Source organism: Molothrus aeneus, unplaced genomic scaffold (genome assembly GCF_037042795.1).
Source record: "Molothrus aeneus isolate 106 unplaced genomic scaffold, BPBGC_Maene_1.0 scaffold_208, whole genome shotgun sequence".
Classification (NCBI taxonomy): domain Eukaryota; kingdom Metazoa; phylum Chordata; class Aves; order Passeriformes; family Icteridae; genus Molothrus; species Molothrus aeneus.
The window spans coordinates 1-17,253 of record NW_027098872.1 but is presented as its reverse complement, the minus strand read 5'-3'; the positions used below and the strand labels follow the sequence as shown (position 1 = coordinate 17,253).

The following is a 17,253-nucleotide window of genomic DNA, read 5'->3' as shown; positions in this document are numbered from 1 at the left end:
ACCCGGGCCAGGTCTGGTTGGGCTCCAATAGGATCAGCAGGGTGGGCTCACAGTAACCCTGCAGGAACTGCATGGGCTGGGAAACCCAAAAGCTCCAGAACTGCCCCAAAACTGCCTCAAATTCCCTCCAAACGGGCTGAAATTCTCTCCAAACCCCCCCAAAATCCCCCCAAAATCCCCGTGGGACCCCCAACTGACCCGGGCCAGGTCTGGTTGGGCTCAAAGAGGATGAGCAGGGTGGGCTCAGAGCAGCCATGCAGGAACTGCATGGGCTGGGAACCCCTGAAACTCTAAAACCCCCACAAACCCCCCCTAAACTGCCTCAAATTCCCTCCAAACCGCCCCAAACCCCCCCAAAATCCCCCCAAAATCCCCCAAAATCCCCCAGACTGACCCGGGCCGGGTCTGGTTGGGCTCAAAGAGGATGAGCAGGGTGGGCTCAGAGCAGCCATGCAGGAACTGCATGGGCTGGGACCCCCTGAAATCCCCCCAAACCACCCCAAATCCCTCCAAAATCCCCCCAAAACTGCCCCAAAACTCCCTGAAGCCCCCCAAATCCCCCTGGAACCCCCAGACTGACCCGGGCCAGGTCTGGTTGGGCTCGAAGAGGATGAGCAGGGTGGGCTCATAGTAGCCATGCAGGAACTGCATGTCGATGATGTTGAGCAGTTTCTCGTCCAGCTCCCGCACGTCGATGATGTAGCTGGGCAGGAAACTCGACTTCTGCCTGCGGAGGGGGCGGTCAGGGGGGCTGCCGGGTTTTGGGGGGCCCTGGGGGGGGTCAGGGGGGCTGCCGGGTTTTGGGGGGCCCTGGGGGGGGTCAGGGGGGCTGCCCGGGTTTTGGGGTGCTCTGGGGAGGGATTTGAGGGGGTGTCAGGGGGGGCTGCCGGGTTTTGGGGGGGGATTTGGGGGGTTCAGGGGGCACTGCCCGGGTTTTGGGGTGCCCCGGGGGTCTCTGGGGGGGCTCCCCGGGTTTTGGGGTGCTCTGGGGGGGGATTTGAGGGGGTTCATGGGGGGCTGCCCGGGTTTTGGGGGATCTGGGGGATTCAGGAGGGCTGCCCGGGTTTGGGGGGTTCAGGGGGTCTCAGGGGGCACTGCCTGGGTTTGGGGTGGATTTGGGGGGTTCAGGGGGCGCTGCCCGGTTTTGGGGTGTCCCGGGGGGCTCAGGGGGCACTGCCTGGGTTTGGGGTGGATTTGGGGGGTCCATGGGTCACTCCCCGGTTTCGGGGTCCCCCCGGGGGTCTCTGGGGGTCCATGGGGCACTGCCCGGGTCTGGGGTGGATTTGGGGGGTCCATGGGGCACTGCCCGGGTTTTGGGGGGTCCATGGGTCACTCCCCGGTTTCGGGGTCCCCCCCCGGGGGTCTCTGGGGGTCCATGGGTCACTCCCCGGTTTCGGGGTCCCCCCCGGGGGTCTCTGGGGTCCCTCACCCCTCTCCCACCAGCCCCTCGTGCTCGTCGGCCAGCGAGTCGCGGCGGAAGGGCAGCACCACCAGGCGCGTGCCGTAGATCAGCATCACCGCACAGCGGCCGTCGGGGTCCACGCGCACCCGCGGCGTGTGCACGTTCTGAACGAAGCCGTCCTGGGGATAATGGGGTTTAGGAACATCAAATGGGGGTTTAGGAACATCAAATGGGGTTTAGGAACCCCAGAATCCATCCCATAACCCAGTGTGCACGTTCTGAACGAAGCCGTCCTGGGAAAACAGGGGGGTTAGGAACGTAAAAGGGGGTTTAGGAACCCCAGAATCCATCCCATAACCCAGTGTGCATGTTCTGAACGAAGCCGTCCTGGGGATAAATGGGGTTTAGGAACATCAAATGGGGTTTGGGAACATCAAATGGGGTTTAGGAACATCAAATGGGGTTTAGGAACATCAAATGGGGGTTTGGGAACACCAAAATGCACCCCATAACCCGGTGTGCACGTTCTGAACGAAGCCGTCCTGGGGAAAACAGGGGGGTTAGGAACCCCAAATGGGGGTTTAGGAACCCCAAAATCCACCCCATAACCCGGTGTGCACGTTCTGAACAAAGCCGTCCTGGGGATAAATGGGGTTTAGGAACATCAAATGGGGTTTGGGAACCTCAAATGGGGGATTGGGAACCCCAAAATCCATCCCATAACCCGGTGTGCACGTTCTGAACGAAGTCGTCCTGGAAAACAGGGGGTTAGGAACGTAAATGGGGATTTAGGAACCCTAAAATCCACCCCATAACCCGGTGTGCACGTTCTGAACGAAGCCGTCCTGGGGATAATGGGGTTTAGGAACACAAAAGGGGATTTAGGAACCCCAAAATGCACCCCAGAGCTCTGTGTGCACGTTCTGAACGAAGCCGTCCTGGGAAAGGGGATTTAGGAACACAAAAGGGGATTTGGGAACACAAAAGGGGATTTAGGAACACAAAAGGGATTGGGGAACCCCAAAATCCATCCCATAACCCAGTGTGCACGTTCTGCACGAAGCCGTCCTGGGGAAACAGGGGGTTAGGAACGTAAATGGGGATTTAGGAACCCCAAAATCCATCCCAGAGCTCGGTGTGCACGTTCTGAACGAAGCCATCCTGGAGATAAGGGGGTTTAGGAACCTCAAATGGGGGTTTGGGAACCCCAAAATGCACCCCATAACCTGGTGTGCACGTTCTGAACGAAGCCGTCCTGGGGATAATGGGGTTTAGGAACATCAAATGGGGGTTTAGGAACATCAAATGGGGTTTAGGAACCCCAGAATCCATCCCATAACCCAGTGTGCACGTTCTGAACGAAGCCGTCCTGGGGATAATGGGGTTTAGGAACATCAAATGGGGGTTTAGGAACATCAAATGGGGTTTAGGAACCCCAGAATCCATCCCATAACCCAGTGTGCACGTTCTGAACGAAGCCGTCCTGGGAAAACAGGGGGGTTAGGAACGTAAAAGGGGGTTTAGGAACCCCAGAATCCATCCCATAACCCAGTGTGCATGTTCTGAACGAAGCCGTCCTGGGGATAAATGGGGTTTAGGAACATCAAATGGGGTTTGGGAACATCAAATGGGGTTTAGGAACATCAAATGGGGTTTAGGAACATCAAATGGGGGTTTGGGAACACCAAAATGCACCCCATAACCCGGTGTGCACGTTCTGAACGAAGCCGTCCTGGGGAAAACAGGGGGGTTAGGAACCCCAAATGGGGGTTTAGGAACCCCAAAATCCACCCCATAACCCGGTGTGCACGTTCTGAACAAAGCCGTCCTGGGGATAAATGGGGTTTAGGAACATCAAATGGGGTTTGGGAACCTCAAATGGGGGATTGGGAACCCCAAAATCCATCCCATAACCCGGTGTGCACGTTCTGAACGAAGTCGTCCTGGAAAACAGGGGGTTAGGAACGTAAATGGGGATTTAGGAACCCTAAAATCCACCCCATAACCCGGTGTGCACGTTCTGAACGAAGCCGTCCTGGGGATAATGGGGTTTAGGAACACAAAAGGGGATTTAGGAACCCCAAAATGCACCCCAGAGCTCTGTGTGCACGTTCTGAACGAAGCCGTCCTGGGAAAGGGGATTTAGGAACACAAAAGGGGATTTGGGAACACAAAAGGGGATTTAGGAACACAAAAGGGATTGGGGAACCCCAAAATCCATCCCATAACCCAGTGTGCACGTTCTGCACGAAGCCGTCCTGGGGAAACAGGGGGTTAGGAACGTAAATGGGGATTTAGGAACCCCAAAATCCATCCCAGAGCTCGGTGTGCACGTTCTGAACGAAGCCATCCTGGAGATAAGGGGGTTTAGGAACCTCAAATGGGGGTTTGGGAACCCCAAAATGCACCCCATAACCTGGTGTGCACGTTCTGAACGAAGCCGTCCTGGGGATAATGGGGTTTAGGAACATCAAATGGGGGTTTAGGAACATCAAATGGGGTTTAGGAACCCCAGAATCCATCCCATAACCCAGTGTGCACGTTCTGAACGAAGCCGTCCTGGGGATAATGGGGTTTAGGAACGTAAATGGGGGTTTAGGAACCTCAAATGGGGGTTTAGGAACCCCAAAATCCATCCCATAACCCAGTGTGCACGTTCTGAACAAAGCCGTCCTGGAAACAGGGGTTTAGGAACGTAAATGGGGATTTAGGAACCCCAAAATGCACCCCAGAGCTCTGTGTGCACGTTCTGAACGAAGCCGTCCTGGGAAAGGGGATTTAGGAACACAAAAGGGGATTTGGGAACACAAAAGGGGATTTAGGAACGCAAAAGGGGATTTGGGAACCCCAAAATCCATTCTGGGGGGAAATTCCGGGATTTTGGGGTTGTGGGATAACCCCGGGATCTGAGAGAACCCCAAAATCCATTTGGGGGGAAATTCCGGGATTTTGGGGTTCTGGGATAACCCTGGGACCTGAGGGAACCCCAAAATCCATTTGGGGGAAAATTCAGGGATTTGGGGTGTTTGGGGTCACCCTGGGATTTGAGGAAGCCCAAAATCCATTTTGGGGGAAAATTCAGGGATTTTGGGGTGAAATTCAGGGATTTGGGGTTCTGGGATAACCCCGGGATCTGAGGGAACCCCCAATCCATTTTTGGGGTGAATTGTGGGGGTTTTGGGGTGAATTGTGGGGTTTTGGGGTGAATTGTGGGGTTTGGGGTGAATTGTGGGGGTTTGGGGTTCTGGGATAACCCTGGGCTTTAGGGGATCCCCCGATCCGTTTTTGGGGTGAATTAGGGGATTTTGGGGTTCTGGGATAACCCTGGGATTTAGGGGATCCCCAATCCGTTTTTGGGGTGAATTTGGGGTTTTTGGGGTGAATTTGGGGGTTTTGGGGTGAATTTGGGGTGTTTGTTTGGGGTTCGGGCTCACCCTGAGCTCCGGCTCCTCGAAGTAGTGCAGGGACAGAGTCTTGAGGTCGTGGGTGCCGGGGTCGTACTCCACCACGGACAGCTGAGGGAACAGCACCCCAAAAACGAGTGAGGGCACCCCAAAAACAGCCATGGCACCCCAAAAACATCCATGGCACCCCAAAACCAGATACAGCACCCCAAAATGGGGTCGTACTCCACCACGGACAGCTGCCAAGGGCACCCCAAAAACAGCCATGGCACCCCAAAACCAGATACAGCACCCCGAAAACATCCATGGCACCCCAAAAACAGCCATGGCACCCCAAAACCAGATACAGCACCCCAAAATGGGGTCGTACTCCACCACGGACAGCTGCCAAGGGCACCCCGAAAACGAGTGAGGGCACCCCAAAAACAGCCATGGCACCCCAAAAACATCCATGGCACCCCGAGATGAGATACGGCACCCCAAAATGAGATACAGCACCCCAAAAACATCCACAGCACCCCGAAAATGAGATGCAGCACCCCAAAATCAGCAAGGACACCCTAAAATTGAGTGAGGGCACCCCAAAAATGAGTTACAGCACCCTAAAATGGGGTCGTGCTCCACCACTGAGAGCTGAGGGAACAGCACCCCAAAATCATCCATGGCACCCCAAAAACCTCTTAGGGCCCCCTAAAGTTACCAAGGGCACCCCAAAATCATCAATGCCACCCAAAAAAATCATCTCCAGCACCCCAAAATTATCCCCAGCACCCCAGAAGTACCAACAGCACCCCAAAGTCATCCAGGGCACCCCAAAACCATCCCTGGCACCCCAAAGTTACCAAGGGCACCCCAAAACCATCCCTGGCACCCCAAAACCATCCCTGGCACCCCAAAGTTACCAAGGGCACCCCAAAACCATCCATGGCACCCCAAAACCATCCAGGGCACCCCAAAGTCACCAACAGCACCCCAAAGTTACCAATGGCACCCCAAAAACCACTTAGGGCACCCCAAAACCATCCATGGCACCCCAAAACCATCCAGGGCACCCCAAAGTCACCAAGGGCACCCCAAAACCATCCATGGCACCCCAAAACCATCCAGGGCACCCCAAAGTCACCAACAGCACCCCAAAATCACCAACAGCACCCCAAAGTTACCAATGGCACCCCAAAAACCACTTAGGGCACCCCAAAACCATCCATGGCACCCCAAAACCATCCAGGGCACCCCAAAGTTATCCCCAGCACCCCAAAACCATCCCTGGCACCCCAAAATCACCAACAGCACCCCAAAAACCACTTAGGGCACCCCAAAACCATCCCCAGCACCCCAAAGTTACCAAGGGCACCCCAAAACCATCCCTGGCACCCCAAAGTCACCAACAGCACCCCAAAACCATCCAGGGCACCCCAAAGTTACCAAGGGCACCCCAAAGTTACCAAGGGCACCCCAAAACCATCCCCGGCACCCCAAAGTTATCAATGGCACCCCAAAAACCTCTTAGGGCACCCCAAAGCTGAGCTCTGGAACCCCAAACTGAGAGAGGGCACCCCAAAGCTGGGGGGGTTGGGGGTTTTGGGGGGGTTTGGGGTTTCGGGAATTTTTGGGGTTTTTGTTTGGATTTTTGGGGTTTTTGGGTTTTTGGGGTTTTTCTCTGGGGGTTTTGGGGTTTTTGGGGGGGTTTGGGGTTTTTGGGGGGTTTTTGTTGGGATTTTTGGGGTTTTCTCTGGGGTTTTGGGGTTTTTGTGGGATTTTTGGGGTTTTTGGGGATTTTTTAGGGGATTTGGGGGGATTTTGAGGTTTTTAGGCAGATTTGGGGGTTTTTTGGGGGATTTTTGGGGGTTTTTGGGGGGTTTTTTGGGTGATTTTTTGGGAATTTTTGGGGTTTTTTGGGGGGATATCTTTGGGTTTTTTGGGGGGGTTATTTGGGGGAATTTTTGGGGGTTTTTGGGTGATTTTTTTGGGGATTTTTGGGGGGTTCTTTGGGGGACTTTTGGGGGTTTTTTGGGGGGATATGTTTGGGATTTTTTGGGGTTTTTGTTGGGATTTTTGGGGTTTTTGGGGATTTTTGGGTTTTTCTCTGGGGGTTTTGGGGTTTTTTGGGGATTTTTTAGGGGATTTGGGGGGATTTTGAGGTTTTTAGGCAGATTTGGGGGTTTTTTGGGGGATTTTGGGGGGTTTTCTGGGGGGTTTTTTGGGGTTTGGGGGGATGTTTGGGGTTTTTTGGGTGATTTTTTGGGGATTTTTGGGGGATTTTTTGGTTTTTTGGGGGATTTTTGGGTTTTTTTGGGGGGATATCTTTGGGTTTTTTGGGGGGGTTATTTGGGAGATTTTTAGGGTTTTTTGGGGGGATTTTGGGGGATTTTTTGGGTTTTTGGGGGGATTTTTGGGGTGTTTTGGGAGATTTTGGGGTTTTTTTGGGATTTTTGGGGTTTTGGGGGGGAACTTTTGGGGTTTTTTGGGGATTTTTGGGGCGTTTTGCGGGATTTTTTGGGGCTTTGGGGCATTTTTGGGGTTTTATGGGGGGATTTTTGGGGGATTTTTGGGGGGATATTTTTGGGTTTTTTGGGGGATTTTTTGGGGGGGTTATTTGGGAGATTTTTAGGGTTTTTTGGGGGATTTTTGGGGATTTTTTGGGTTTTTGGGGGATTTTTGGGGTGTTTTGGGAGATTTTGGGGTTTTTTTGGGGATTTTTGGGGGATTTTTTGGGGGTTTGGGGCATTTTTGGGGTTTTATGGGGGGATTTTTGGGGGGATATCTTTGGGTTTTTGGGAGGATTTTTGGGTTTTTTGGGGGGGTTATTTGGGAGATTTTTAGGGGTTTTTGGGGGATTTTGGGGGATTTTTTGGGTTTTTGGGGGATTTTTGGGGTTTTTTTGGGAGATTTTGGGGTTTTTTTGGGATTTTTGGGGGAACTTTTGGGGTTTTTGGGGGATTTTTGGGGGGATATTTTTGGGTATTTTGGGGGATTTTTGGGTTTTTTGGGGGTTTTTTTTGGGTTTTTTCTGGGTTTTTTGGGATTTTCTGTTTGTTTTGCTTTCTGGGGTTGATTTTTGGGGCAGTTTCTGGGGCTTTTGGGTTTTTTCTGCCATTTTCGGGGATTTTGGGGATTTTTTTGAGGTTTTGGGGTTTTTTCCTGGGGGTTCTGGGGTTGAGTTTTTGGGGTGGGGCTTTGGGGTTTGGATGGGTTTGGGGGTTGGTTCGGGGCTTTTGAGGTTTTGGGGCTTTTTTGGGATTTTTGGGGCTTTTTTGGGGCTTTTTTGGGTTTTTGGGGGGGATTTTTTGGGGTTTTTTTTAGGATTTTTGGGGTTTTTTTGCTGATTTTTGGGGTTTTTTGGGATTTTTGTGGATTTTTTTGAGGGTTTTGGGGCATTTGGGGGAGGTTTGGGTTCTTGGGGATTTTTTGGGTTTTTCTGGGGCTTTTTTGGGATTTCTTGGGATTTTCTGAGGGATTTTTTGGGGTTTTTTCCTGGGGGTTTCGAGGTTTTTTTGGGGGGATCTTTGGGGTTTTTTGGGGAATTTTTGGGTTTTGGGGGGGATTTTTTGGGTTTTTTGGGGGATTTTTTTTTATTTTTGGGATTTTTTTGAGATTTTTGGGGATTTTTTTTCTGGGTTTTTTGGTCATTTTGGGATTTTTTGGGGCTTTTTCTGGGGATTTGGGGTTTTTGGGGAGTTTTCCATTTTTTGGGGTTTTTTTTGAGGTTTTTTTTGGATTTTGGGGTTTTTCTGGCAGTTTTCTGGGGGGGGTTGAGGTTGTTTTTTTTTGGGGATTTTTTTGGGGATTTTTTTAGGATTTTTTGGTGGCATATTTTTATGATTTTTGTAGGATTTTTTTATAGGATTTTTTTAGGATTTTTATGGGATTTTTTGATGGGATATTTTTAGGATTTTTGTAGGACTTTTTTTAGGATTTTTTAGGCTATTTTTAGGATTTTTTTGTGGGATTTTTTAAAGACTTTTTAGGATTTTTTTAGCTTTTTTTTTGTGGGATTTATTTAGTATTTTTATGGGATTTTTTTCGGATTTTTTTGTGGGATTTTTTGTGGGATTTTTTGTGGGATTTTTTTAGGATTTTTTGGTAGGATTTTTTTTTGGTTTTTTGTAGGATTTTTTTAGGATAATTTTATGATTTTTGTAGGGTTTTTGTGGGATTTATTTAGTATTTTTATGGGATTTTTTTCGGATTTTTTGTAGGATTTTCAGTGGGATGTTTTTTAGCATTTTTGTAGGATTTTTTTAGGATTTTTATGGGATTTTTGTAGGATTTTTTCAGGATTTTTCTGATGGGACATTTTTATGATTTTTGTAGGATTTTTTTAGGATTTTTTATGGGATTTTTTTAGGATTTTTATGGGATTTTTGTAGGATTTTTCCAGGATTTTCTGACGGGACATTTTTAGGGTTTTTTATGGGATTTTTTATGGGATTTTTAATGGGATTTTTTTAGGATTTTTTTGGATTTTTTTAGGATTTTTATGGGATTTTTTGTAGGATTTTTCCAGGATTTCCTGATGGGACAATTGTAGGATTTCTGTAGGATTTTTTTAGCATTTTTTATGGGATTTTTGTAGGACTTTTCCAGGATTTTCTGACGGGACATTTTTAGGGTTTCTGTAGGATTTTCTGTAGGATTTTTTATGGGATTTTTGTAGGATTTTTTTGTAGGATTTTTCCAGGATTTCCTGATGGGACATTTTTAGGATTTTTTATGGGATTTTTGTAGGATTTTTTTAGGATTTTATGGGATTTTTTTAGGATTTTTTTAGCATTTTTATGGGATTTTTGTAGGATTTTTTATGGGATTTTTTTAGGACTTTTCCAGGATTTCCTGACGGGACATTTTTAGGATTTTTTATGGGATTTTTGTAGGATTTTTTTGTAGGACTTTTCCAGGATTTTCTGACGGGACAATTGTAGGATTTCTGTAGGATTTTTTTAGCATTTTTATGGGATTTTTGTAGGATTTTTCCAGGATTTCCCGATGGGACATTTTTAGGATTTTTGTAGGATTTTTATGGGATTTTTTAGGATTTTTTTAGCATTTTTTATGGGATTTTTGTAGGATTTTTTGTAGGACTTTTCCAGGATTTCCTGACGGGACATTTGTAGGATTTTTTATGGGATTTTTGTAGGACTTTTCCAGCATTTCCCGACGGGACATTTGTAGGGTTTCTGTAGGATTTCCTGGAGGATTTTTTATGGGATTTTTGTAGGATTTTTTATGGGATTTTTCCAGCATTTCCCGACGGGACATTTGTAGGGTTTCTGTAGGATTTTTGTAGGATTTTTCCAGGATTTTCTGATGGGACAATTGTATGATTTCTGTAGGATTTTTGTGGGATTTTTGTAGGACTTTTCCAGCATTTCCCGATGGGACATTTGTAGGGTTTCTGTAGGATTTCCTGGAGGATTTTTTATGGGATTTTTGTAGGATTTTTTTAGCATTTTTATGGGATTTTTGTAGGACTTTTCCAGGATTTCCTGACGGGACATTTTTAGGATTTTTTATGGGATTTTTGTAGGATTTTTGTAGGATTTTTCCAGCATTTCCCGACGGGACATTTGTAGGGTTTCTGTAGGATTTTTGTAGGACTTTTCCAGCATTTCCTGACGGGACATTTTTAGGATTTTTTATGGGATTTTTGTAGGATTTTTTGTAGGACTTTTCCAGCATTTCCCGACGGGACATTTGTAGGGTTTCTGTAGGATTTCCTGGAGGATTTTTTATGGGATTTTTGTAGGATTTTTTATGGGATTTTTCCAGCATTTCCCGACGGGACAATTGTATGATTTCTGTAGGATTTTTCCAGGATTTCCCATCGGGACATTTGTAGGGTTTCTGTAGGATTTCTGTAGGATTTTTCCAGCATTTCCCATCGGGACAATTGTATGATTTCTGTAGGATTTTTCCAGCATTTCCCGACGGGACATTTGTAGGGTTTCTGTAGGATTTCTGTAGGATTTTTCCAGCATTTCCCGACGGGACATTTGTAGGGTTTCTGTAGGATTTTTCCAGCATTTCCCATCGGGACATTTGTAGGGTTTCTGTAGGATTTTTCCAGCATTTCCCATCGGGACATTTGTAGGGTTTCTGTAGGGTTTTTCCAGCATTTCCAACGGGACATTTGTAGGGTTTCTGTAGGATTTTTCCAGCATTTCCCATCGGGACAATTGTAGGATTTCTGTAGGATTCCTGGCGGATCTCTCCCATTCCCCCCTACCTTGGCATCCTTGAAGCTGAGCAGCAGCGCGTCCCTCTTGGCCCCCGCCAGCCGCACGCTGGCCATGGACATCACGTTGCCGAAGAAGGAGAACGAGGCCGCCAGCTCCAGCCTCTCCCGCTGCGCTTTGCCCTCTGCAACCAAAACCAACGTTGCGGGATTTTTGGGGGTTTTTTGGGGGTTTTTTGGGGCTTTTTCGGGGTTTTTTTGGGGCTTTTTCGGGTTTTTCTCGGGGTTTTTTGGGGTTTTTTCGGGGGTTTTTTCAGGGTTTTTTTGGGCTTTTATCGGGGCTTTTTTGGGTATTTTTTGGGTTTTTTCGGGGTTTTTCTCGGGGTTTTTTGGGGTTTTTTTGGGCTTTTTTCGGGCTTTTATCGGGGGGTTTTTTCGGGGTTTTTTGGGGTTTTTTTCGGGATTTTTGGGGTTTTTTTCGGGGTTTTTTCGGGCTTTTTTTGGGGTTTTTTTGGGTTTTTTGGGTTTTTTTCAGGGTTTTTCAGGTTTTTGGGGGGTTTTTTTTGGGGTTTTTTGGGGTTTTTTTCGGGGGTTTTTTTGGGGTTTTTTTTTCGGTCTTTTTTGGGGTTTTTTTTCGGGGTTTTTTGGGCTTTTTTGGGGGTTTTTTCAGGCTTTTTTGGGGGTTTTTTTGGGGTTTTTTTGGGTTTTTTTCGGGGGTTTTTTGGGGTTTTTTTGGGCTTTTATCGGGGTTTTTTTTTTGTGGTTTTTTTCGGGGTTTTTTGGGGTTTTTTTCGGGGTTTTTTCGGGCTTTTTTTGGGGTTTTTTTTGGTTTTTTTTGGGTTTTTTTCAGGGTTTTTTCAGGCTTTTTTGGGGGTTTTTTTGGGGTTTTTTTGGGTTTTTTTCGGGGGTTTTTTCGGGGTTTTTTGGGGTTTTTTCGGGCTTTTTTGGGGGTTTTTTCAGGCTTTTTTGGGGGTTTTTTGGGGGTTTTTTGGGTTTTTTCGGGCTTTTTTTGGGGTTTTTGGGGTTTTTGGGGTTTTCAGGCTTTTTTGGGGGTTTTTTTGGGGTTTTTTGGGGTTTTTTCGGGTTTTTTTGGGGTTTTTTTGGGGTTTTTTCAGGGTTTTTTCGGGGCTTTTTTCAGGGTTTTTTTCGTGGTTTTTTGGGGTTTTTTCGGGGTTTTTTTGGGTTTTTCCAGGTTTTTTTCGGGGTTTTTTCGGGGCTTTTTTCAGGGTTTTTTCGGGGTTTTTTTCAGGTTTTTTTCGGGGTTTTTTCGGGGGTTTTTCGGGTTTTTTGGGGCTTTTTTCGGGGTTTTTTTCGGGGTTTTTTTGGGGCTTTTTTCAGGTTTTTTTTTCGGGTTTTTTTGGGTTTTTTTCAGGTTTTTTTGGGGGTTTTTTCGGGGCTTTTTTTCGGGGTTTTTTGGGGTTTTTTGGGTTTTTTCGGGGTTTTTTTCGGGGTTTTTTGGGGTTTTTTTTCGGGTTTTTTGGGCTTTTTTCGGGGTTTTTTGGGTTTTTTTTGGGTTTTTTTTGGGGTTTTTTCGGGGTTTTTTTCAGGGTTTTTTCGGGATTTTTTTGGGGGTTTTTTCGGGGTTTTTTTCAGGGTTTTTTCGTGGTTTTTTGGGGTTTTTTTGGGGTTTTTGGGTTTTTTTTCGGGCTTTTTTGGGGGTTTTTTTCGGTCTTTTTTTTGGGGGTTTTTTTCGGGCTTTTTTGGGGGTTTTTTTCGGTCTTTTTTTTGAGGGTTTTTTTGAGGGTTTTTCGGGCTTTTTTGGGCTTTTTTTGGGGTTTTATCAGGGTTTTTTTGGGGTTTTTTTGGGCTTTTTTCGGGGTTTTTTGGGGGTTTTTTCTGGATTTCTTGGGGGTTTTTTTCGGGGTTTTTTTTTGGGGTTTTTTGGGGTTTTTTGGGGCTTTTTTCGGGGTTTTTTCGGGGCTTTTTTGGGGGCTTTTTTCGGGTTTTTTCGGGTTTTTTTCGGGGTTTTTTCGGGCTTTTTTGGGCTTTTTTCGGGCTTTTTTTGGGGTTTTTTGGGCTTTTTTCAGGTTTTTTTGGGTTTTTTTCAGGTTCTTTTGGGGTTTTTTCGGGCTTTTTTCGGGGTTTTTTCGGGTTTTTTTGGGGTTTTTTGGGGTTTTTTTGGGGGGTTTTTTTTTGGTTTTTTCGGGGTTTTTTTTTTGGTTTTTTTCGGGGTTTTTTGGGTTTTTTTCAGGGTTTTTTCGGGCTTTTTTTGGGGTTTTTTTGGGGCTTTTTTCGGGGTTTTTTCGGGATTTTTTTGGGGGTTTTTTTCGGGCTTTTTTTGGGGTTTTTTTGTGGTTTTTTGGGGGTTTTTTTGGGTTTTTTTTGGGTTTTTTTTCAGGGTTTTTTTAGTTTTTTTCAGGTTTTTTTGGGGTTTTTTTGGGTTTCTTTTTGGGGTTTTTTGGGGGTTTTTTGGGGTTTTTTTGGGAGTTTTTTTGGGTTTTTTTCGGGGTTTTTTGGGTTTTTTTGGGGTTTTTTTCAGGTTTTTTTGGGGTTTTTTCAGGCTTTTTTTGGGGTTTTTTTGGGCTTTTTTGGGGCTTTTTTTGGGGCTTTTTTCGGGGTTTTTGGGGTTTTCTTCGGGGGTTTTTTGGGGGTTTTTTCGGCTTTTTTCTGGATTTCTTGGGGTTTTTGGGTTTTTTTTCGGGCTTTTTTTGGGGTTTTTTTCGGGGTTTTTTGGGGGGTTTTTGGGGTTTTTTTTCGGGCTTTTTTGGCGTTTTTTTCGGGGTTTTATCGGGGTTTTTTGGGGGGTTTTTTTCGGGCTTTTTTTCGGGTTTTTTTGGGGTTTTTTTGGGGGTTTTTCGGGGTTTTTTGGGGTTTTTCGGGCTTTTTGGGGGTTTTTTTTGGGGTTTTTTCGGGTTTTTTTTGGGCTTTTTTCGGGGGTTTTTTTGGTTTTTTTGGGCTTTTATTGGGGCTTTTTTGGGGTTTTTTTAGGCTTTTTTTGGGGTTTTTTGGTTTTTTTTTCGGGGTTTTTTTCAGGGTTTTTTGGGTTTTTTCAGGTTTTTTTGGGGTTTTTTGGGGTTTTTTTGCGGTTTTTTGGGTTTTTTTCGGGGTTTTTTTCGGGCTTTTTTGGGGTTTTTTCAGGGGTTTTTTCGGGGGTTTTTTCGGGGTTTTTTTTCGGGGTTTTTTCGGGTTTTTTTGGGGTTTTTTTGGGTTTTTTTCAGGGTTTTTTCGGGGTTTTTTCGGGGTTTTTTTCAGGTTTTTTTCGGGGTTTTTTCGGGGGTTTTTCGGGTTTTTTTGGGGCTTTTTTCAGGGTTTTTTTCGGGGTTTTTTTGGGTTTTTTTTCAGGTTTTTTGGGGTTTTTTTCAGGCTTTTTTTGGGGTTTTTTGGGTTTTTTTGGGGTTTTTTCAGGCTTTTTTTGGGCTTTTTTTGGGTTTTTTTCAGGTTTTTTTAGGGTTTTTTGGGGTTTTTTCGGGGTTTTTTTCGGGCTTTTTTGGGGTTTTTTTCGGGGGTTTTTTCGGGGGCTTTTTTCGGGGTTTTTTCGGGCTTTTTTTGGGGTTTTTTTGGGGCTTTTTTCGGGGTTTTTTCGGGGTTTTTTTTCGGGCTTTTTTGGGGTTTTTTTCGTGGTTTTTTCAGGGTTTTTTGGGTTTTTTTCGGGGTTTTTTTGGGGGTTTCCTCAAAATTCTGCCCCCCGCCCCCCAAATAGAGAATTTCCACACCGGGGCAGTTTTGGGGTTTTTGGTTGCCGGGGTTTGTGTGGGGTTTGTGCTCGGTCAGAGTTGGGAGTCGGGAATTGGGGGGTCAGAACTGATGGGGGGAAAGGCCAGGGGTCAGGGGGGGCTGGGGAAATGGACCCAAAAATGGGGAAATGAACCCAAAAACAGGAAAATCAACCCAAAAATGGGGAAAATGAACCCAAAAATGGGAGAAATGAACCCAAAAATGGGGGAAAATCAACCCAAAAATGGGGAAATGAACCCAAAAATGGGGAAATGAACCCAAAAATGGGGAAATGAACCCAAAAATGGGGAAATGGACCCAAAAACGGGGAAAATCAACCCAAAAATGGGGAAATGAACCCAAAAACAGGAAAATCAACCCAAAAACGGGGAAAATCAACCCAAAAATGGGGGAAAATCAACCCAAAAATGGGGAAAATCAACCCAAAAACGGGGAAATGAACCCAAAAATGGGGAAAATCAACCCAAAAATGGGGAAAATCAACCCAAAAATGGGAGAAATTATCCCAAAAATGGGGAAATGAACCCAAAAACGGGGAAATGAACCCAAAAATGGGGAAATGAACCCAAAAACGGGGAAATGGACCCAAAAATGGGGAAAATCAACCCAAAAATGGGGAAATGAACCCAAAAAACGGGGAAAATCAACCCAAAAACGGGGGAAAATCAACCCAAAAATGGGGAAATGGACCCAAAAATGGGGAAAATGAACCCAAAAATGGGGAAAATGAACCCAAAAATGGGGAAATGAACCCAAAAATGGGGAAATGAACCCAAAAATGGGGAAATGAACCCAAAAATGGGGAAATGAACCCAAAAATGGGGAAATGGACCCAAAAATGGGGAAATGATCCCAAAAATGGGGAAATGAACCCAAAAACGGGGAAAATCGACCCAAAAATGGGGAAATGAACCCAAAAATGGGGAAATGAACCCAAAAAGGGGGAAATGAACCCAAAACGGGGAAATGATCCCAAAAATGGGGAAATGAACCCAAAAATGGGGAAATGAACCCAAAAATGGGGAAATGAACCCAAAAAGGGGAGAAATGATCCCAAAAAGGGGAGAAATTATCCCAAAAAGGGGAAATGATCCCAAAAAGGGGAGAAATCCCAATAAAAATGGGGAAAATCAACCAAAAATAAGGAAATCTCCCAAATCCCCGAATCCCCCAAAATCCCCCAAATCCCCCCAAAATTCCCAAATCCCCCCAAAAATCCCCAAATCCCCCCAAATCCCCAAGTCCCCCCAAATTCCCCAAATCCCCAAAATTCCCAAATCCCCCCCAAATCCTCAAATCCTCCAAAATCCCCAAATCCTCCCCAAAATCCTCAAACCCTCCCCAAAATTCCCAAATCCTCCCAAATCCCCCAAATTCCCAAATCCTCCCCAAATCCCAAAATCCCCTATTCCCCCAAATTCCCCAAAATCCCCAAAATCCCCAAATCCCAAAATCCCCAAAATTCCCCCAAAATCCCCAAATCCCCCCAAAATCCCCAAAATCCCCAAAATCCCCAAAATCCCCAAAATCCCCCCAAATCCCCCAAGTCCCCAAATCCCCCGCTGAGGGCTCTCACCCCCATTTCTGTCGCTTTTTCCTGCGGCCTGTGAGGGAAAAATGAAACGGAAACAGTGAGAGAAAAATGGGAATAATGGGAAATAATGGGGAAAAATGGGGAATAATGGGGAAAAAATGGGGGAAAATGGGGGAAATGGGGGAAAAATGGGGGAAAAATGGGGAATAATGGGGAATAAGGGGAATAATGGGAAATAATGGGGAATAATGGGGAATAATGGGGAAAAATGGGGAATAATGGGGAATAATGGGGGAATAATGGGGAATAATGGGGAAAAATGGGGAATACTGGGGGAAAAATGGGAATAATGGGGAATAATGGGGGAAAAATGGGGGAATAATGGGGAATAATGGGGAAAATGGGAAAATGGGAAATACTGGGGGAAAAATGGGGAATAATGGGGAATAATGGGGAATAATGGGAAATAATGGGGGAAAAATGGGGAATAATGGGGAATAATGGGGAATAATGGGGAATAATGGGAATAATGGGGAATAATGGGGAATAATGGGGAATAATGGGGAATAATGGGAATAATGGGAATAATGGGGAATAATGGGGGAATAATGGGGAATAATGGGGAATAATGGGGAATAATGGGGAATAATGGGGAATAATGGGAATAATGGGGAATAATGGGGAAAATGGGAAAAATGGGGAAAATGGGGAATAATGGGGGAAAATGGGGGAAAAATGGGGGAAAATTGGGGAAAAATGGGGAATAATGGGGGAAAAAAAATGGGGAATCCAGGGGAAATGGGGAATAATGGGGAATAATGGGAATAATGGCAAGTGGCTGGGAATAATGGGGAATAATGGGGGAAAAAGGGGAACTTGGGAATAATGGGGGGAATGGGGAATAATGGGGAATATGGGGAATAATGGGGAATGGTTGTTGGGGGGTTGGGTTTTGGTTTTGGGGTTGGTTTTGTTTGGTTTTTGGGGTTGTTTTTGGTTTGGGTTGTTTGGGGTTTAGTTTGGTTGTGGGTTGGTTTTGGGGTTTTGGGTTTTTTGGGTTGGT

General features: G+C 46.0%; 1 protein-coding gene across 1 annotated transcript in view; it reads right to left on the bottom strand.

Moving 5' to 3' along the window:
- CPSF1 (cleavage and polyadenylation specific factor 1) overlaps positions 1-16,260 on the bottom strand; it is a gene marked incomplete at its 5' end in the record, with an annotated part of 64,796 nt that extends 48,536 nt beyond the window's left edge. Inside the window, 5 exons of the mRNA XM_066570116.1 lie at positions 581-727; positions 1,430-1,581; positions 4,837-4,917; positions 11,033-11,166; positions 16,233-16,260. Coding sequence (XP_066426213.1) covers positions 581-727; positions 1,430-1,581; positions 4,837-4,917; positions 11,033-11,166; positions 16,233-16,260 — 542 coding nt within the window. The remainder of the gene's footprint in view (positions 1-580; positions 728-1,429; positions 1,582-4,836; positions 4,918-11,032; positions 11,167-16,232) is intronic.
- Positions 16,261-17,253: the final 993 nt, after the last annotated feature.